This window comes from Pseudorasbora parva, chromosome 17 (assembly GCF_024679245.1).
Source record: "Pseudorasbora parva isolate DD20220531a chromosome 17, ASM2467924v1, whole genome shotgun sequence".
Taxonomy (NCBI): domain Eukaryota; kingdom Metazoa; phylum Chordata; class Actinopteri; order Cypriniformes; family Gobionidae; genus Pseudorasbora; species Pseudorasbora parva.
Window position 1 is genome coordinate 42,170,299 of NC_090188.1, and position 23,096 is coordinate 42,193,394.

The window sequence follows — 23,096 nt, forward strand, 5'->3', positions numbered from 1 at the left end:
GTGGTGTGGTTCAGTTTAAGGGTAGAGTTAGGGACAGGTGTGGTGGTGTGGGTCAGTTTAAGGGTAGAGTTAGGGTCAGGTGTGGTGGTGTGGGTCAGTTTAAGGGTAGAGTTAGGGACAGTTGTGGTGGTGTGGGTCAGTTTAAGGGTAGAGTTAGAAACAGGTGTGGTGGTGTGGGTCAGTTTAAGGGTAGAGTTAGGGACAGGTGTGGTGGTGTGGGTCAGTTTAAGGGTAGAGTTTGAGACAGGTGTGGTGGTGTGGGTCAGTTTAAGGGTAGAGTTAGGGTCAGGTGTGGTGGTGTGGTTCAGTTTAAGGGTAGAGTTAGGGACAGGTGTGGTGGTGTGGGTCAGTTTAAGGGTAGAGTTAGGGACAGGTGTGGTGGTGTGGGTCAGTTTAAGGGTAGAGTTAGGGACAGGTGTGGTGGTGTGGGTCAGTTTAAGGGTAGAGTTAGAAACAGGTGTGGTGGTGTGGGTCAGTTTAAGGGTAAAGTTAGAAACAGGTGTGGTGGTGTGGGTCAGTTTAAGGGTAAAGTTAGGGACAGGTGTGGTGGTGTGGGTCAGTTTAAGGGTAAAGTTAGGGTCAGGTGTGGTGGTGTGGGTCAGTTTAAGGGTAGAGTTATGGACAGGTGTGGTGGTGTGGGTCAGTTTAAGGGTAGAGTTAGGGTCAGGTGTGGTGGTGTGGGTCAGTTTAAGGGTAAAGTTAGGGACGGGTGTGGTGGTGTGGGTCAGTTGAGTTTAAGGGTAGTTTTTGTGTAATTACAAATCTACTACAGAAATTAATTACAGATGTAATTACATGCAGGTATTTTTTAAATGTAAGTACAATGTAAAAACATGTATGTACACAATAAGTACATTGTATCAAACAATTAATTAAAATGTTAGTACATAGTAGTTAAGGCCACCTAATATAAAATGGGTCCACTTAAACTTTATTTTTTTGTGTGTAAATGAGTGATGGTTTGGCTAGATGCGACCCTTATTCATCGTCTGGTGTCGTTTAAAGCCCTTTGAAGCTGCAGTGAAACTGTTATTTGGACCCTGAAACCTTTGGGGCCCAATGAAGTATAAGGAGAAAAATCAATCAAATTTCATCAAAAACCTTTATTTCTTTTCGACTGAAGAAAGAAAGACATGGACATCTCGGATGACATGGGGGTGAGGAAATCATCAGTAAAAGTTAATTTAAAAGTGAACTAATCCTCTATGACTGTAACTATATAAGAATAAGAATATTCTTAGTGTGCAAGTAAACCGATTCCTTGTCAGATCATAAAGCTGGCTTGATTTTACGGCCAGTATATTGTATGTGTGATCAGATCTGTAAAAGCTAGACCAGCCCACCAGCAGGTGACCTCCAGTGATATAATGGCTGTATGTGTGAACAGCCCATGGAAGGATGTTTTAAGGGGAGTTTTTCACCCTGTTTTCTTTCTTGTGTGACCTATACAGCGTCCTCAAAGGCCGAAGAGCTGCCCCTCTACCTGGGCTTTCAGACCTGTCACATTCCCATCACAGTCCAGCGCGGAGAGCCAACCGGTCGGCCTCCCTTTTAAAGTGCCCCCTCTTTGCCCCGCCCCCTCCGACAAGCCCCTCCCTCACACCGCAGACACACACACCCCGCCCCGCCTCCCTGTTATCGGACTGGCTGGACTCCCCGGCCTCTTTCATTCTATCAGTTTCTTTGAATCATGCTTTTTGTTTTCCTGTGTTTGGTTTTGTACTTTTGTTTTACCTGTAATGTGATGTTTTCATGTTTTGTGTGTACAATGATGAGGGAGACAAAGCACTGAGCCCCAAACTGCTGCACAAGCCTTTCTGGATGACCCCCATCCCTCAGTCTGAGCGGGACACTTCAGGGTGAGGGGCATCAGGAGGGGCAACATGAGGATGGTGAGGGGACAGTGGGGGTCAAACGGGGGGGGATCTGTCGAAAGCGGGGCAGTTGGCTTCATATCATATATAGCCACAATATATAATCACACAACGAGGACGTTTCCGGCTAGTAAACTTTTCTACTTTCTACGCCTGTTAATAATAAACTGTCAAGGTCATAGGTTACCAAAATTAAAAGACAATATAAGAAATATGTTAAGGAAAATTATGATTTTTTTGCATTGTTACATTATTTTTGTGACAACCAAGCAAGTTTTCCTAATATTTTCTTATCATCATGAGGCCACATGCATAAGTGTACCATTTATGAAGTATGCACTGCAGTATTACAGTTTTAGTTAAGCGGCTTTTACCTACTGAGAATCAAAATTATGAGTATAAAAAACACCCAGATGTATTATAGTATAGATAATATGGGGGAACATGTGCTTATTTGTCTTTTGTCACAATGCAAAATATCTTTATAATATAATATAATATAATATAATATAATATAATATAATATAATATAATATAATATAATATAATATAATATAATATAATATAATATAATATAATATAATATAATATAATACGATTTTTCTTTTGAAATATGACGCAGACACACACTACTGTTCAAATGGGCATTTTTAAAGAAATTATTCAATATTAATAACATTAATTAAATAATAAGTAATTATATACTTTTATTCTCCAAGGACGCATTCAATTGAATCAAACGTGATAGCAAAGACTTTTATAATGTTACATACGTTTTCATTTTCAAATAGATGTTTTTTTAAATTCATTAGTCCATACTCATTATATGAGAATGATTAGTGAAGGATCATGTGACACTGAAGACTGGAGTGATGATGATAAATTCAGCTTTGATCACAGAAATAAATTACACTTTACTATCATTATTATTATTTACTCTTTTCCAATGCCGATTGTCTCAAAGCAGCTTCAGTGTCAAACAGGACAATATTACAACAGAATTAGATTCGGCTGTCCAGTCGTTCTGGAGAAAACAGTGATGTTATCAGCTTATTTTAATTTATCATAGAGCGACAATGTTGGCAGATCAGTATTATAGTTTATAGAATTACATAAGACCTAATTCATTCATTTTATTTGTATATTTAATTTAATAACTTAGATCATAATTTTAGTGTCCCCAACTGAGCAAGCCAAGCCAAAGGCGGAACAATTCATTATGTTGGTGTGAAATAAACAGTTATGGCCTTTTTGCTCTAATAAATGCATCCTCGGTGAGCATAAGAGTCTTTTCCCAAAGAGTGAATCGTCCCGACCCCAGACGTTTCGAGCAGTCGATTATATGGCCTGATTTAACTCGCCTCACAAAGTCCGTCTAACATTGCACTGCAAAAAAATGCTTTTCTTACTTAGTATTTTTGTCTTGTTTCTAGTCCAAACATCTAAAAATTCTTGTTTTGTGAAAAAATAACTCAAAATGAAGAGAGTTTTTGCTTAAAATAAGATAAATAATCTGCCAATGGGGTGAGAAAAATAATCTAAATTCAAACAGAAAACAAGATTATTTTTCTCACCCCATTGGCAGATTATTTATCTTATTTTAAGCAAAAGCTCTCTTCATTTTGAGTTATTTTTTCACAAAACAAGACAATAATTTGGACTTGTCTAGATTTTTAGATAGTTTGACTAGAAACAAGACAAAAATACTAAGTAAGAAAAGCATTTTTCGCAGTGTGGTGTGTGTTCCCGTTCCCTTTATTCTTTAGGTGTGTCTTTCCCCACGGAAGGCTAAATGCGTTTCCCAGGATCCTCACTGAGCCCCTCATGCCATCTGAGTGTTAACATACACACGCTTTCGTTTCACAGCTGCCTTGTTGTTTTTGAGTGATGTTTGTCCTCAAGCATGAATCGGGCCTAGCAGTCAGTCGGACACACTCCTGTTCGTTTACACTGGTATTCCCAGAGCCCACAGAGACTTGTAATGCCATACATATGCCTCCGTACTCACACGTTTTCCCCGGACTGTGCTGCTGACTGCTAAGCTTCGGTGTGGAATGGAAAGAATAAAAAAAAGATCGTTCTGCTTTACTAATCACTTAATTCATTGCCGTACATTTCTATCCTCCTGTTTTTTGTACTCCAGCAGATGTGCCTAAATGTCGTTCTCTCTCAGAGAGGGACTTTATCAGTATTATATTTAAAAACACTGTCGCTCCGGCGCAAAATTACGTGACTAGTAAAGCTTCCCGGCGAGGGTAATGTCTGTCACACTGTGTCCGAGCAACGCAAAAACCCACTGAACCACTGGGGATAGATGTTTTGAATTTTCTACCAACACGTGCTTACCATATGGGAGATTTACAGAAGTATTATTTGTGCCTTAACTTGTATAATTTAAATGATTTGCATTTGTCAACACAGTGTGATTTGAGTGATCTGATGTTGATGTGTTTTCTGGTGATGTTATTGCAATCCAAGCAGGTGCGGTGACAGCTAAAGTTCGAAGGCACGAATTGCGCGTCCATCCTTACCAAAGGATAGTGACCGCAGACCGAGGTTAGTTTAGTTCATGTGCTTCTATTCATTACCAGTAGCAACTCACTGTTGGTCCTGATCTGTTGTGAAGCATGAGCAGTCTGAGCATGTTAAAATATGTCCACAGTACCTTCTGTGCTTTTACGGTGTGTTTGTTCCTGTTCACGCGCACACACACACACACACACACACACACACACATGTTTGTTTTTGTGAAACGTGGGGACATTCCATAGGCGTAATGGTTTTTATACTGTACAAACTGTATTTTCTATCCCCTTACACTGCCCCTAAACCTACCCATCACACACACACACACACACACACACACACACACACACACACACACACACACACACGCATACATACATACGCACACACACACACACACCCACACTGCCCCTGCCCCTAAACCTACCCATCCTACACACACACACACACACACACACACACACACACACACACACACACACACACACTGGCCCTAAACCTACCCATCCTACACACACACACACACACACACACACACACACACTGGCCCTAAACCTACCCATCACACACACACACACTGCCCATAAACCTACCCATCAAAGGAAACATTCTGCATTTATACTTTCTCAACAACAACAAAAACTCATCCTGTGTGATTTATAAGCCTTTTGAAAAGTGGGGCCATGGGTAATGTCCTCATATTTCACCCTCTCCTGTAATACCTGTGCCATACCCATGGTATTATACACATTTGTGTCCTGTTATTTCACAAAAACAAGCACACACACACACACACACACGTGGTCTTTCCTGCGCAGATGGAGTGGTTGACTTCATTCCATTATTTTGATGACCTTATGATTTCAGCATGATGTTGATGACAAATAATGGATCTTTTCATGTGAACATGGGCTTTATTTACCCCATTACACTCAGCGCTTCTAGTTTTCTCACACAAACAGGCTTTTTATATATTGTCTGTTGAATCATTTGGAGGCCATTTGAATAGATGGAGATGTCCTTTCCGGGCTAAAGTGATTGTTTATAATTACGTGTAATGCGACTGTAGAATTCGCAGCGATAGCAATAATGTGTGTTAAAATCCGTGTTCACTGTCAATAGGTTATCAGCTTTTCAGAACGAAGAGGAAATGCCATTATGAAAAGCTTGAAGCTGAAGTGTGTCATTTTGTCGATATGCAGTCACAGTTATTAGTAAGGCAATCATAGATTGATTCCCCTGAAAAGTCTACAAGCTGTGACAGAGCCAAAGACTCCTTCAAAACATTGATCTTTAAACATCCCAACCAGCCCATCACACCGACATGGACTTTAAAGGAATAGTTCGACTAAAAATGTGTCATCGTTTACACACCACAAACCATAGACTGTTAAAAAATATGGACGACGTGACTTCATTCGCTTCCGCTGAGGAAATGTGAAGCCTCCGGAGGTCTGAATATGGCGCGGACATCTTGTGTAGATTTGGGGCTGAGTCTTCCGCAATGAAGGCGCGATATCAAAAGCCTTCCCACACTCTCACAGATGCAATCAATCAACTTTATTTATATAGCGCTTTTCCAATGCCGATTGTGTCAAAGCAGCTTCAGTGTCAAACAGGACAATATTACTACAGTATTAGATTCGGCTGTCCAGTCGTTCTGGAGTAAACAGTGATGTTATCAGCTTATTTTCATTTATCATAGAGCGACAATGTTGGCAGATCAGTATTATAGTTTATAGAACTAAATAAGACCTAATTCATTAATTTTATTTGTATATTTAGTTGAATAAATTGGATCACTTTTTTAGTGTCCCCAACTGAGCGAGCCAAGCCAAAGGCGGAACAATTCATTATGTTGGTGTGAAATAAACAGTTACGGAAATGTAGAAATTACATTAGAAGAGCGCCAATTTAATGCTAAAGCTCCAATCTGCTCCCAAAAATCCCGAAAAAAGTCAGTTAGTGCCTCAGTGACAACTTCACTCAGAGAAGCCGTCGATCTCAGCTGTCAATCATGAGGCCACACACCCGTTTTTATAGCATCAAATAACTAACTCAAACTAAACTAAAGAAACGAACACTTGAAATATAATCATTGTGATAAAAACTGCCTAAAATGACATAAACCAACTTATATGAAGTGCAATTTGATTGTTTAGTTTATCTCGCATCCATTAGAAAACACGGAGAGGCGGGGCTTATGAGCTATACTGGGACCAATCAGCAGGGGGCGATCGAGGCACGGAGGCTTCAGTTATTTACAGGAGTGCAAACCTGAATGAGTTTTTTCTGTTGAACACAAAAGAAGGCTAACAGAAGAAGAAAACTCATACAGGTTTTCATTTTGGGGTGAAATATCCTTTTAACCAGTGACATAATATGTGATCTTTGCTGACAAAAGGAGTCACAATGAGTACATTTTCACAAATGAACATTCTCTAGTAAAAAATCTACACGACGTATGATTTGTTGAATCCGAACAACACGTGACTGAGCTACACCTGTCTGAAGCTGACAGAGTCCGCAAAGTCAGTTTTGAGAAAAATCCGGTTCAAGTTTCCAAAACAAAAACACCCACAGCCATACCTAATATATATATATATATATATATATATATATATATATATATATATATATATATATATATATATATATATATATATATATATATATATACCCCAATTGTTTGAGTAACATTAATTTAACAGACAATTTAAGACCTACTGTAGCGCACGGATCTAATGTAATGTTACACATCCGATGTTTTCCCCAACAGATAACCAAACGTTCACTAAAGACATAATGATAATGTTCGCATGAATATTTTTGAAGTACTGTAATTGTGCGTAATTTTGTGCGCATGTGACGGATCTGTCAGATACTTTTACATGTTTAATTGCTATTTGGAGCATTGGGATTGATTGAACTCATTTTTGACTTGTTTTGTCTGTTCGCCAGCACGCCATTATTTTATGTAATCCTGTTTGATGATGTTAGGCGTGTAGAAATGACACACTTCAGCTTTAAAGAAAGGAAAGCGTTATAAATTATGAATATGTATGATACGGTTTAATTCGACCATTTTATTATCTATCAGTTAATTGGTTAAGATCTCTTTAAGTACTTATTTGATAATCACATCTCTGCTGATAGTGAGATTTGATTGACAGTTGTCAAATTGATGTTATAGTATGCGGCCTTGTGTAATGGATATCTTCTGTTTCCAGTGTTGCCAACTATTTTCAATAAAAAGGAGCTAAAGCCAGCTCAAAAAGAAGCAAAATGCTGCTAGATGACATAATGTGCCAATTCTACATCCGTTATCGCTCCTAATGCTTGCTCACACACTGGATTTTAATACGATACACAGCCGAATGTCCAATACAGTTCTTCAGAGTATGATATATGTCAACCAGCTGTCCAAAACGTCACTAGATTGGTCGTTAGCTGCTTTTTTGGAGAATTAAAAGGTCTCAAAAAAACGAAATAGTGCCAATAAACGTGTACTGTAGTTCCAAAAGTCTGAGGCTTTCGAGCCCGATCGCGCAGAAATGCGTTTCAGTAGTACGAGTGTGCAGTGTTGTGGAATATATACGCTTAAATAAGTTGCCGTGCACATGGTACGCAGTTTTTCGTGTGCATATGATATGCACTTTATAACGTATTATACGCACGACCCCCCCCCCCCCCCCCCCCCCCCACTCCATTTCAAGTGTAATGTTGACAATTTAACATTAATTTAATACAGTCATAATATTTGGTTTGTGAACCGCGAGAAAGAACAGAAGAGCATCTCGAGCTTCAGCTTTTTTTTTTTCTTTTTTTTTTTTTTTTTAATTCTCAAATCAAAAAATTTTTAAATTTGGACCCCATCGCATGTTTAAAATAATTGCAATAATCATAAAAGATTACATTAAGATGATGATTTGACAATAATCTGCAAAACTGTAAGCTCTGATATGTCCCTGTTCACATGCATCTAATTGCAGATAAATTCAGTGGCGCAGGTTAGACGTGTGTGTGTGTGTGTGTGTGTGTGCGTGCGTGCGTGTGTGTGTGTGTGTGTGTGTGCGTGTGTGTGTGTACGTGCGTGCGTGTGTGTGTGTGTGTGTGTGTGTGTGTGCGTGTGTGTACGCGTGTACATGGTGAAGGACACAAATGTTTAGATGGCATAAGCTGGCAACACGACCACAGTTATCAAGCAGGCTTCCTCTCTTTTCATGTTTTTCAAAACCTTTTTGTGCTATACGTGTTTTTATATCATGGAACTACTGCTCTTGATAACCCATTTGCACAGAACTTCCAGATTTCCAACCTGTGCATTTTTACTGGACCACACGAATCACTTTTTTTTTTATTTCAGCTGTTTACTTATTTTATTGTTGTTATTATTTCCATCTGTCGATATTTGCCTCGTTTGATAAAGTGTTTCTATGTGGCACAAGCCTTTTATTTTGCACTGAATACATCAGAAACATTCATCTCCTGCTCTCGGAGAGCAGACACGTTGAGAAAGTGAAAGCTACATCACACCTCAGACCATGAAACTGAAGTCAATCTGAGTCTTACGCTCGACCGAGTGGACGTTAATGTCAGCGCCACAATGCAGTTAAGAAAAAAAAACAACTCCACTTGATACGTTTTTTATGTTTTACTGTAAGCTTCTTTTTATTTTTTGTTGTTGAAAAGAAAATAGTATTTACTTGTGGCTTTTAAAAATATATATAAAAATATATATCTAAAAAAATATATAAAGCAGGAATGTATATGAATTGTCAAATTCTAATTGTATTTTGGAAGAGATAGTAATGGTATTATAGAGGGCTATTTGTAGGAAAGAAAAAATATGCATCATAGCAGCTTTATAGCACCATGTTAGAAAATTTCCTATATTTTTGGATATATGTTAGGGCTTTATATATGAATGACGAGACTTTTTCAATGTTTATATGCAAAAGCATTTTATATTATGTGTCCTGTGATAGTCTGAGGGTGAAGGCTAAAAGTACCGCAGCTTGAATTTCCATGGCTATTATGCTAGAAAATACCTTGTAGTGTTGCTTTGTATCATTAAGGCCAAGATTTTTATGTTGTTGTAAATAGAAGTGAAAAAAGAACTTGAAAAAGCAATAAAACATTTTATTGAATAAAAAAAAAAGGCCCTAAATTATTTCTGACTAAAACTTCAGTGCCTGGATTCTTCACAAGATGTTCCATCTGCGTCTTGTGTGATAGCAGTGCGGTGACCTTCACTGACTGTCTTCACTTCGCTCCTCTCATTTCATCAGCAGCTCTCTCTCTCTCTCTCATGAGCGGTCACACCATTCACACGCGTGCCACCCTCTTTCACTGGGTCCCGAAGTTCAGGTTAGAGGACCTAACCCTGACCAGATCTCTGGACAAATCTCTGGTTCAAACTCTACAGCTGCTGTGAGAAAGCTGAGTGCATAACATATTTGAACATTTATTATTATTAGTGCTGTCAATCGAGAACGGCAGCCCTTTACTTAAAGGTGTACGTGACACACAGTTTCTGCCAATCTCATGTTAATCTTGAGTGCCTAAAACATGCTGAGTTAAAAACAATAAAACAGACAATTTTAGGTTGAAAATGGACAAAACAAGCAATTGGGTTGTTTCAATCAATGTTGGGTGTATATAGTTACTAAGTAATTACTTACTGTAATTTAATTACTTTTATTATGCGCAATTGGGTTGCTTTAACCCAGCGATTTGGGGTTTTTTACTTAGCGATTGGGGTGTTTTAACCCACCGTTTGGGATGTTTTAACCCAGCGATTGGGATGTTTTCACCCAGCGATTGGGATGTTTTAACCCAGCGATTGGGATGTTTTAACCCAGCGATTGGGATGTTTTCACCCAGCGATTGGGATGTTTTCACCCAGCGATTGGGATGTTTTCACCCAGCGATTGGGATGTTTTAACCCAGCGATTGGGATGTTTTAACCCAGCGATTGGGATGTTTTCACCCAGCGATTGGGATGTTTTAACCCAGCGATTGGGATGTTTTCACCCAGCGATTGGGATGTTTTAACCCAGCGATTGGGATGTTTTCACCCAGCGATTGGGATGTTTTAACCCAGCAATTGGGATGTTTTAACCCAGCGATTGGGATGTTTTCACCCAGCGTTTGGGGTGTTTTAACCCAGCGATTGGGGTGTTTTAACCCACCGTTTGGGATGTTTTAACCCAGCGATTGGGATGTTTTAACCCAGCGATTGGGATGTTTTAACCCAGCGATTGGGATGTTTTAACCCAGCGTTTGGGATGTTTTAACCCAGCGATTGGGTTGCTTTAACCCAGCGATTTGGGGTTTTTTACTCAGCGATTGGGGTGTTTTAACCCACCGTTTGGGATGTTTTAACCCAGCGATTGGGATGTTTTAACCCAGCGATTGGAATGTTTTAACCCAGCCATTGGGATGTTTTAACCCAGCGATTGGGGTGTTTTAACCCAGCAATTGGGATGTTTTAACCCAGCGATTGGGGTGTTTTAACCCAGCAATTGGAATGTTTTAACCCAGCGATTGGAATGTTTTAATCCAGCAATTGGGATGTTTTAACCCAGCGATTGGGGTGTTTTAACCCAGCGATTGGGGTGTTTTAACCCAGCGATTGGGGTGTTTTAACCCAGCGATTGGAATGTTTTAACCCAGCGATTGGGGTGTTTTAGCCCAGCAATTGGAATGTTTTAACCCAGTGATTGGAATGTTTTAATCCAGCAATTGGGATGTTTTAACCCAGCGATTGGGGTGTTTTAATCCAGCGATTGGGGTGTTTTAACCCAGCGATTGGGGTGTTTTAACCCAGCGATTGGAATGTTTTAACCCAGCGATTGGGGTGTTTTAACCCAGCGATTGGGGTGTTTTAACACAGCGATTGGGTTGTTTTAAACCAGAAAATTGGGATGTTTTAACCCAGCGATTGGGGTGTTTTAACCCAGCGATTGGGGTGTTTTAACCCAGCGATTGCAATGTTTTAACCCAGCGATTGGGGTGTTTTAACCCAGCGATTCGGGTGTTTTAACCCAGCGATTGGGATGTTTTAACCCAGCGATTGGAATGTTTTAACCCAGCGATTGGGATGTTTTAACCCAGCGATTGTGGTGTTTTAACCCAGCGATTGGGATGTTTTATCCCAGCGATTGGGGTGTTTTAACCCAGCAATTGGGATGTTTTAACCCAGCGATTGGGGTGTTTTAATCCAGCAATTGGAATGTTTTAACCCAGCGATTGGAATGTTTTAATCCAGCAATTGGGATGTTTTAACCCAGCGATTGGGGTGTTTTAACCCAGCGATTGGGGTGTTTTAACCCAGCGATTGGAATGTTTTAACCCAGCTATGGGTTTGTTTTTTAACCCAGCGATTGGTTTGTTTTTTAACCCAGCGATTGGGTTGCTTTAACCCAGCGATTGGTTTGTTTTAACCCAGCGATTGGTTTGTTTTAACCCAGCGATTGGTTTGTTTTAACCCAGCGATTTTGTTTTGTTTTAACCCAGCGATTGGTTTGTTTCAACCCAGTGATTGGGTTGTTTTAACTCAGCAATTGGGTTGCTTTAACCCAGCGATTGGTTTGTTTTAACCCAGCAATTGGGTTGCTTTAACCCAGCGATTGGTTTGTTTTAACCCAGCGATTTTGTTTTGTTTTAACCCAGCGATTTTGTTTTGTTTTAACCCAGCGATTGGGTTGTTTTAACTCAGCGATTGGGTTGCTTTAACCCAGCGATTGGTTTGTTTTAACTCAGTGATTGGGTTGTTTTAACTCAGCAATTGGGTTGCTTTAACCCAGCGATTGGTTTGTTTTAACCCAGCGATTGGGTTGCTTTAACCCAGCGTTTGGGATGTTTTAACCCAGCGATTAGGGTTTTTAAAAACCCCGGAGCAGAGATTACTAATATGATTATGCACTCCACCACACCAACATTTTAATTTGAATCTCTCCTGAAAAAAAAGAAAAATAAATGTAAAAGCTTTAATTGAATCCCCCTGTCCTAGAGCATGACATCATATCCTGGTGTGACCGCACCTTCAGTCTGTCCATTCACTCGACTGCTACTAACCATTGGACACATTTGTCACAGTTGTATCTCATGAGTGTTTTCTCTCTTGATTTCGTCCTTCTTAACATGTGACCTGTCAGCGTATAGGCTGTTCCTCATGCATGATTTTATTATATTACAAAGATAAAGATCAACAGTTTTTCCATGGCTCGCACATTCAGTCAACCCACAGCAAGAGATGTTATTTAGGCTCAAGACACACTTAAACTAAAGCTTGATTTTGTGCATCAGACAAATCAGACTATATAGGAGATAGGGAACGATCAGACAGTGCACTATATAGGGGATAGGGAACGATCAGACAGTGCACTATATAGGAGTTAGGGAATGATCAGACAGTACACTATATAGGAGATAGGGAATGATCAGACAGTGCTCTATATAGGGGATAGGGAACGATCAGACAGTGCACTATATAGGGGATAGGGAACGATCAGACAGTGCACTATATAGGGGATAGTGAATGATCAGACAGTGCTCTATATAGGGGATAGGGAACGATCAGACAGTGCACTATATAGGGGATAGGGAACGATCAGACAGTGCTCTATATAGGGGATAGAGAACGATCAGACAGTGCTCTATATAGGGGATAGGGAACGATCAGACAGTGCACTATATAGGGGATAGGGAACGATCAGACAGTGCTCTATATAGGGGATAGAGAATGATCAGACAGTGCTCTATATAGGGGATAGAGAATGATCAGACAGTGCTCTATATAGGGGATAGAGAATGATCAGACAGTGCTCTATATAGGGGATAGAGAATGATCAGACAGTGCACTATATAGGGGATAGTGAATGATCAGACAGTGCACTATATGGGGGATAGGGAACGATCAGACAGTGCACTATATAGGGGATAGGGAACGATCAGACAGTGCACTATATAGGGGATAGGGAACGATCAGACAGTGCTCTATATAGGGGATGGAGAACGATCAGACAGTGCACTATATAGGGGATAGGGAATGATCAGACAGTGCACTATATAGGGGATAGGGAACGATCAGACAGTGCACTATATAGGGGATAGTGAATGATCAGACAGTGCTCTATATAGGGGATAGGGAACAATCAGACAGTGCACTATATAGGGGATAGGGAACGATCAGACAGTGCACTATATAGGGGATAGGGAACGATCAGACAGTGCACTATATAGGGGATAGGGAACGATCAGACAGTGCACTATATAGGGGATAGGGAACGATCAGACAGTGCACTATATAGGGGATAGGGAACGATCAGACAGTGCACTATATAGGGGATAGGGAACGATCAGACGGTGCACTATATAGGGGATAGGGAATGATCAGACGGTGCACTATATAGGGGATAGGGAACGATCAGACGGTCCACTATATAGGGGATAGAGAACGATCAGACAGTGTGCACTATATAGGGGATAGGGAATGATCAGACGGTGCACTATATAGGGGATAGGGAACGATCAGACGGTGCACTATATAGGGGATAGGGAACGATCAGACAGTGCACTATATAGGGGATAGGGAACGATCAGACGGTGCACTATATAGGGTATAAAGAAAAGTCAGACAGTAAATATACTTCCATTGGGGGGAATGAAGTCTGGTTTCCCGTTAGTGTCAGTGCTGCCACAGCTCTGGTCCAGAGACGCGATAGCACAGAGCAGATCATCTGATCGAGGCGCCACAGACTAGAAAATGTATCTGATGTAAACTCTGCACAGAATGTTTTATTTTAAAGTGACATGGGGGAGATTGGAAGGAAACTGCAGTTTTACCGATCTCATTGGCTCAGCCCGAGCTGTGTTATAAACGAAACGCTATTGGCTATTTTTAAAAAGCTGCTCGATATACCCCGTCCTGTTTTCCTGTTTCAGTGGAAATTACGTCAACACATTGAATAATGGTGCGCGTGCCAAGCACCTTCAGTGGGACTTTAAAGCTGTGCTGTGGGAGACTCGACTGAATCAAGAGCCTACTTGTGATAGGTTAATAAATGCTTTTCATATTGTCATCCTGCTTTCACTAGCTGAAACTAATCTCCTCTATCTTTTGTTTCCTTTCTCCTTTGTTTCCCTCCCTCTTTTCTGTTCGTTTGTCTCTCTAACCCACCCAGCCACCCCTGGCAACTAACCCCTGACCTTCTGACCTCTTCACCCAATGATGACCTGCCCATTACCTGCCTGCAGATCACATCTCTGTCCTAAAATCAATGAATGAAACACAAAAAAGAGTATCTAAAAGCTGTCACAGGCTGTGGATATACAGCTTCCACTCGTTGGACACGGAGGCGGGCAGGCGGATGCTCCTGCCGCAGTAGATCTGCACTCTTTGTAAGCAATAAGCAATAATGATTTGTCCCGCACCCTCGAAATCAAAGCCAGACCTTCAGCGACTCTCCCAGTTCGCTGTGCGAAACCCCACAGCTCCACGACAGCACTGTTGAGGAACCGGACTGCCCAACCGCGGCGCTCAAGTGACCCTGCAGTTACGGTAATGAGTCTGAATGTACCGCATGATGGTGTGAATGGTGCATGTACTTCTGTATCGCATCATCGCAATCCGGTGAACTACGCCTGCCACGACGGGCCGTTTGAGAAGCGATTTCAGTGAGACGGCTGAAATCATGGAAGAAGAAGAACAATCCGACACTTTCAGTGAACAAGCCTCTCTGAGGATGTATAAGCCATGCTTGCCTATCTGCTGTACAAATGTATGAAATTTGTAGATAAATAAGAGTGACAAAAGAAAACATGTACAGAAACAACACTTTTATTATCCTCCAGAGAACGTATATTTTTACAACTCAATATTTTATACAGTCGAATATTGTGAAGAGAACAAAAAAAAACAGTACTGAACCCTTTATGAAGTGAAACCAATCCAGTTTTCTTTAATTGGATGTAGACATGGATGACCAAAATAACCCTATCGTTGTACCGATGGGGCTGATAGGGAAATATCATTCAAGTGCCTTATCATCGTTCTCATGGTTCATGTTCAAGATGAATGTCATCATCAGTGGTGAATGATCAGACCAGGGCTGCATTTCCCAAAAAAAGCATTGTGTCTACCGGACTCGAGCGGCGTGAAGCGATGTGATAAAACCCAACACATTATAAGCAGTGATGCTGTCTACACTGGATGCGATGAGACATTACAAATTCCTGACTGTAAACTGATGTCCCCGCTATATTTATGACGTAGCTTGCTCTACTTTGACACAAAGGACAAATGACTTTGTAAGAACCTCAAGTTAATGGTCTCTATGATCTACTTAGACGTGCGATGCTTTTGGGAAACTCAGCCCGGGTCAGTACACACAGCTTTCCCTTCCGGAAACACATTACTGACGTATCACCAGCCTAGACCTGCCTTCCTGCTCAACGCTTCATCCTAGTGTTACACAGCCTTTCACACACCATACTGTCAAACAAACTTCAGGAGTCAAAGTGTATTTGTTGCCTTCAGTCTTGACACATCCTTCAGAATGGTGGGTATTTTGCTCGCAGCACTTGAATGAATTAATTTGCACTTTATGTTGAAGTTTACTGCACTGTAATATCAGTATAGTACTATATAGTCAGTGCAAAAAAAACTTGGTACTTTTTTGAGTACAATAATTAAGTACAATACTTTGTCACTATAAAATAAAGGGTTACACTTCCTTTTAAGGTGTCCATGTTACAGTATAATTACACATTTAAGTACTCAGTCATAATAATTAAAGCTGCAGTCCGTAACTTTTTTGGTTAAAAATGATCCAAAATAAATGTTTGACCAAGTACATAACCAGCCAGTGTTCAAAACTATCTCCTTAGATTAGCCAGATTCACAATGGTATGCTTATAATAATGTAGTCATTTGAGTGGTACTGCTAGCTTTTCGTGGGAAATTCGAGCACCGTTTGTCTTTGTATCATTAAGTCACGTCTGTTCACATAAAGTCCGGCTAATAGTCTATCGCATGTGAGGACGCTGCAGGTGGCGGATCATTTATAGCTCTTTCTCACAGCAGCTGGAATAATTAAACAGAATTTTGATGAAAAGTAATTTACAAAGAGACAAACACCGATCATCAGTGACAACTGGAGATTTATTCGGAGACAAAAGCGCAAGATTAGACTGTACAGAACTTGAAATCTACAGGTAACACTAATACACACTAAATACACACGCAATACTGATGTTCTTACAAAGTATAACAATAAAATATAATTTACACGGTTTGAAGCAATCGTTAGATTTAGTCACCGTTGGTAGCGTGATTTATTTTAATGCTTTTTTTATCAGTTGGTCGGAACAAAAGTGGCAGACATGTTACTTGTTCAGATGGCATTTTGCGAAGAAAATTCTTATTTTGGTCATACTTCCAAGACCTATAATCTGTGATTTGGGTGTACAGTATCCACACCGATGTGGTGAATGAATGACAGTCGCACATACTCCTCAAAATATTAGATTCATCCTCGCTGAGGAGTTGCCGAATCGATGCACAACCCATGTAAAGATGATAATTCAGCAAATAACTGCAATTGCTGGTTTCAAACAGAGATGGCGATAAAGAGGCAAAACTTACAGACTGCAGCTTTAACTACATGTACTTATTAAGCCCCGTTTCCACCAAAATTATCCGGAACAATTTGTACCAGTAACTTTTTTACAGGAACTTTTCTCCCCCCAGACCTGCAACTGTCTGCGTTTCCACTGCGATCTAAAGTTTAGTGAAGATTAGGCAGATTAGTCCGTTGATGTAGGACTGCGCGCGACTGCTCCTCCAAGTCACTGATGGACAGTAATCATTTTTGCGTGTACCGATTGAAAGATTTAGTGGACTGTTTACATGAGACGTTATCTAAACCGATCTGGTGTTTACATGTGATGACTTTCAATCGCAATCATTATTGTGTCACATGCAGTTTGTCTGCCGCATCAAAAATGTCAACGCTGTTTTCTCCAGCAGCTGGAGTGTGTTAACTGTAGCCATAGCAACTCTTAACGGCCACCAGGACTAATACAGTATTATATAATAAGCTATTTATTTGTTGTAAAGTTTAATAATCATCTCAGAAAAAAATAAATTCTTCTGTCAGGCGCTAAAAACTGCCTGGGATATATACGCTGTATCATTACTCCAACATTATCTTCATAACTTACGAAATAAAAAGTTTACCCCTCAGAAAAACGTCATGTAAGGACACACACTTAAAAGTAATCGGTCAGGTCGTTTACATGGTGAAAAATAGACTGTAAAAAAAATGTATAATGAGTGGAAGAGATCCAAGCTGTGCTGCTTTTGCTGGTTATGTATAACGTTAGGTGACAGCAGTAAGCAGGCTCCTCATTGGTTAACGCGGCGAGAATATCCGCCAAAGTTCAAATTTTTCAACTTGAGCGATTCGCATGTTTCTCGTGATTCGCGCGAATCACGCGTTCAAAATGCTCAATTCGCGTGATCCTTGCTCCCTCGTTCGTGCGAATCGCGCCGCAGAATGCCTATTCGTGTCTCTGCATTGACTTAACATGTAAATCACTCGCGCGAATCGCGTCATTCGCGTGCGGTGTGAACGCAGCATGAGATGGCTGAGATGAACGCGCGCCATCAGACAGAGAGCAAGACTGATATTTACTGAACGCAGACCGAACCTCACAAAAGACTTTTAAAAATGCCGGCTGAAATAAAATGCTAAACCAATCAGCATGTTCAGCGCCCAAGTCCCGCCCTCAAAAGTTCCTGAACTTTGAAAAAGTACTACCTCGTGAGCAGGGCCGTTTGGAGGGGGAAATATTTACCCGGAACTTCATTTAGACCCTGGTTCCTGCAGTCTAAACACACCAAGAACCACCCAAAGTTCCTGGTTCCGGGGTAAAGTTCCTGCGGTGGAAACGCGGCTTTATATACAGTTAGGGTTTGGTGAAGCGTTAATTACATGTAATCATGCATCATTTATAGTTATAAGACACTAACATAAAGTTACCAAATTAAGTGTAACAAAAAACTTTGTTTTAATCAGTATTTTGTTTTACAGTAAACATATCTGAATTTCCATAATAAGCAGTGTTATTTTAGTATCATTTAGATACTATTACAGCTTTTTTTTTAATATTTGGAATTATTTTAGGTAAACTTTTACCTTTACTTTTACAAAACATTTTGTTTTGTGTTTTGTCTTTTTTTCATTCATATTTGTTTATATGATTTATTTCATCTCTATATTAAGTTAAACTAAATAACAATGATCAATGTTTGCTGAAATGATATATACATATACAGTGAAACCATTTTTTTTTTTAATTATCACATCATCACCATTTATTCATAATAGTTTAGTAAATAGTAATAAAATATGACAAGAACTCAAGAGATAAACTGTGTCAGAACAAATTCACCTTGATAATGTCAGATAACTTTGATAGAAAGAGATGTAATGGATTACAATTAATTAGCAATTTATTATCAATTAAAGAGCAAACACTTCAGCAAAACATGCACTTTGACTTTGCAATCCTCACTTAGATAAATGAACTATAATGTCCTTTACACACTTGTCAAAATATATATATCTGGTGTCTGAATCATTTCTGGTTTGACTGTATATATAGTAGCGGTGAAAGGTTTGGAAACATTACTACTTTTAATGTTTTTAAAAGAATTTTTTTAATAATATGTTTATTTGATCTAAAATACAGGGAGGGGATGAAATTCGTAAATATTATTAAACATTTTAAATAATGGTATAAATTACATTTTAATGTATATTCACCTAGAAAACCTGTGATCGAAGCTGAATTAATCATCATTCCTCCAGTCTTCAGTGATCATGAGCCTTCACTAATCATTCTCACATGAGGATTTATTATCCGTGTTGGAAACAGTTGTGCCGCTTAATATTTTTAAGATACCATTATTTTAAATGGTACTAATATTTCACAAGATTACATTTTTTCTGTATTTTTGATCAAATAAATGCAGGCTTGATGAGACTTGTTTAAAACACTTGACAAATGGGAATGTCTCCTAACTTTTGCCCTGTATTTTTGTTTTATTTCAAGCAATCGACGTGTTTTGATGTTTTTAGCTCGAGTTAACTATTAAAACCTGCTATAAGAAATAAAATAAAGAGTTTTGAGAGAGCATATGTAGTTTATATATAGTTTATTTCTCTTGTTTTAAGCATAAAGTAAAAGTTTCCAGTGGAGTTACACTGTAAAAAAAATATTTTAGTTTTTGTTGGTTAAACTTAAAAAAGTAAGTAACCTGGTTGCCTTAATATTTGTAGTTTATTGAAATAAAAAAATTGAGTTGATACAATGAAGGAAATTGGTTTAATAAACAGAAACTCAAAATATTATTGAATCTGAACCACATGAAAAATGTGATAAATCATGAAAATAGCACTATTTGGCATGTTTCACTGCGTCATCAGAAATAAAACACACACAATTACCCAATATACTTACAAAATCTTTGAATAGTATTTTAATAAAGGTTGTCGAATCTCAAAAAATGTTCATTGTATTAACTCAAAATTTTAATTTCAATGAACTCAAAAATTTAAGGCAACCAGGCAACTTTTTTTCTACACTGTAAAATTTTTTTACAGTGTAGAATAATAGACTTTAATTCAAGAGATGTTCTCTTCCAGCAAGTTTTAATATCTTATATAGTTTATTTTCGGAAACACATTAAATACTGATTATAGAGTGGTTTAGTGTGTGTTTGAGACGGCATGAAGGCGGTGGGTCAGCTGTGTGTACGGCTCCGTGTCATTGTCCCGTTCGTCCCTCTCGAATCTCTTTCTTTACTATGCAACACAATGGCCTGTGACGTCTTGAGAGGAGTCTGTGACATTAAACATGTCTTCCTGTTGTGTCTGCATTTCCCTCCGTTTTCATTTATCATTCTGCAGTGCCATAACAATATTACGATATCAACGAAGGTACAGATATGGAAAATGCTTTGGAGTGTGAAATGTGAATGACCTATGTTTTAAAAGCAGAGTTTTTTTTAGGTTAGTAAGATTACAGAAATATGAAGAAAAAGAATAAAAAAAAAAAACACTTAATGAAGAAAGATGAGAGGGGGGGTTTACAGTAATTGATCAAGCATGATGTCTCACACTCAATCGCAATATTATTCTGATTAGTCCTGGATTTTTAAGTTCAACGGTGAAGTGTGTAATTTCAGACAAATAATAAAAAAATTACGATTTTTCCAAGCATGGTCAGTCCAGCTGGTAGCCCCGCCCCCTGACCCGTCCCATTGGTTAAGCCAAACGACGACATATCGACTCATGCTTCAAGATGTCTTATGGGAGAAAAAAGTATTTTAACATCGACAAAGTGACACACTTCGGCTTTAAGAATCAAGTCTGATCATGTGAATGTCTTTTATCATACATGTGGATATGTGTGTGTACGACCCAAACGTGTGTGTTCCCTGCCCAAGTATTGCCTATGAGAAGACATGTCTGTTTTAGCAGCCATTGTTACTGGTTTATAATGTATTTTTCTATCTAATTTTATATGTATGTAATAAACAACATTAAATGCCTTGTCTCTGTATCCTGAGTAGATGAAAAGACGTCCTCGTTGTTTCATGAATAATTGTGCTTTTTGCTCATTAAAGCCGATAGCACATCAGGGTGTTTTATCATAAGCGAGTGATATTGCATAGCATTATCCAGCACTGATTTATCACAGAGGTTATTTGCTGATGTGACTAAACAAGGTCCTGTGTGAAGCTTCTGCGGCTGGAGACTCGGCTGCTGCGATCTGTGCCAAGAAAGCACTTCCACAATTGGTGGAGCTCTATTTCATCCCGGCCTTAATAAGTCATGCGCACGCTGCCTTTGTCATTAGCTTCAAAGCTATAATGCAGGGGATATTTAACGCTCTTCCCTAATAGACAATCAATCAGCGAAGTGAACTCAGAAGAGATGCGTCTCTTTGCTCATGACCTTGAGCAGGGGAATCAATACAGCATCAATAGCACCTCAACACAATACACTAGCACATTATTGGCCTTAGCCGTGGTCAGTATTGCCAGATGAGCACTTTTCCTGATGACGCCTGCTGGAACTGCAACATTTAGCTACAGAAATCACATAGTGGGATTAGTTTTTAGTATAATTGGATTAACTGCATTGTGAGTCACTGTAAAATAGCACTCATTATACAGCGAAATAATCAACGGATACGAGCGTCTGGTCAGAATCAAGCTTTCCAGAGAGTCATGACATTATGAACGATATTTAGTGGAAGAACTGTCTAGTGTGATTATTGCTGAAAATAAATCAAATCGTTCAAAGATCGCTGGTGTTTTTTATTATATTGTTGTTGCAAACATATTCCAGGTGGCGCAGAAGTGCACAACACAACAGAATAAAGCCACAACACAACAGAATAAAGTCACAACACAACAGAATAAAGTCACAACACAACAGAATAAAGCCATAACACAACAGAATAAAGCCATAACACAACAGAATAAAGCCACAACACAACAGAATAAAGCCACAACACAACAGAATAAAGCCACAACACAACAGAATAAAGCCACAACACAACAGAATAAAGTCACAACACAACAGAATAAAGCCACAACACAACAGAATCAAGCCACAACACAACAGAATAAAGCCATAACACAACAGAATAAAGCCATAACACAACAGAATAAAGCCACAACACAACAGAATAAAGCCACAACACAACAGAATAAAGCCACAACACAACAGAATAAAGCCACAACACAACAGAATCAAGCCACAACACAACGAAATCAAGCCACAACACAATGAAATCAAGCCACAACACAACAGAATCAAGCCACAACACAACAGAATAAAGCCACAACACAACAGAATAAAGCCACAACACAACAGAATAAAGCCACAACACAACAGAATAAAGCCACAACACAACAGAATAAAGCCACAACACAACAGAATAAAGCCACAACACAACAGAATCAAGCCACAACACAACAGAATAAAGCCATAACACAACAGAATAAAGCCACAACACAACAGAATAAAGCCACAACACAACAGAATAAAGCCACAACACAACAGAATAAAGCCACAACACAACAGAATAAAGCCACAACACAACAGAATAAAGCCACAACACAACAGAATAAAGCCACAACACAACAGAATAAAGCCACAACACAACAGAATAAAGCCACAACACAACAGAATAAAGCCACAACACAACAGAATAAAGCCACAACACAACAGAATAAAGCCACAACACAACAGAATAAAGCCACAACACAACAGAATCAAGCCACAACACAACAGAATAAAGCCACAACACAACAGAATAAAGCCACAACACAACAGAATAAAGCCACAACACAACAGAATAAAGTCACAACACAACAGAATAAAGCCATAACACAACAGAATAAAGCCACAACACAACAGAATAAAGCCACAACACAACAGAATAAAGCCACAACACAACAGAATAAAGCCACAACACAACAGAATAAAGCCACAACACAACAGAATCAAGCCACAACACAATGAAATCAAGCCACAACACAATGAAATCAAGCCACAACACAACAGAATCAAGCCACAACACAACAGAATAAAGCCACAACACAACAGA

The 23,096-nt window shown here is 39.3% G+C and overlaps 1 protein-coding gene across 4 annotated transcripts in view; it reads left to right on the top strand.

Moving 5' to 3' along the window:
* Positions 1–21,028, top strand: part of LOC137045523 (KH domain-containing RNA-binding protein QKI) — a 213,995-nt gene extending 192,967 nt beyond the window's left edge. Inside the window, exons 7-8 of one of the 4 annotated variants that reach the window (XM_067422205.1) lie at positions 4,353–4,430; positions 14,591–21,028. In XM_067422205.1, the coding sequence (XP_067278306.1) occupies positions 4,353–4,430; positions 14,591–14,607 (95 nt within the window). In that variant the 3' untranslated portion in view covers positions 14,608–21,028. Of the gene's footprint in view, positions 1–1,451; positions 1,860–4,352; positions 4,777–14,590 lie in introns of those variants that run through there. The other 3 variants (XM_067422206.1, XM_067422204.1, XM_067422207.1) reach the window with 3 other exon arrangements.
* Positions 21,029–23,096: the final 2,068 nt, after the last annotated feature.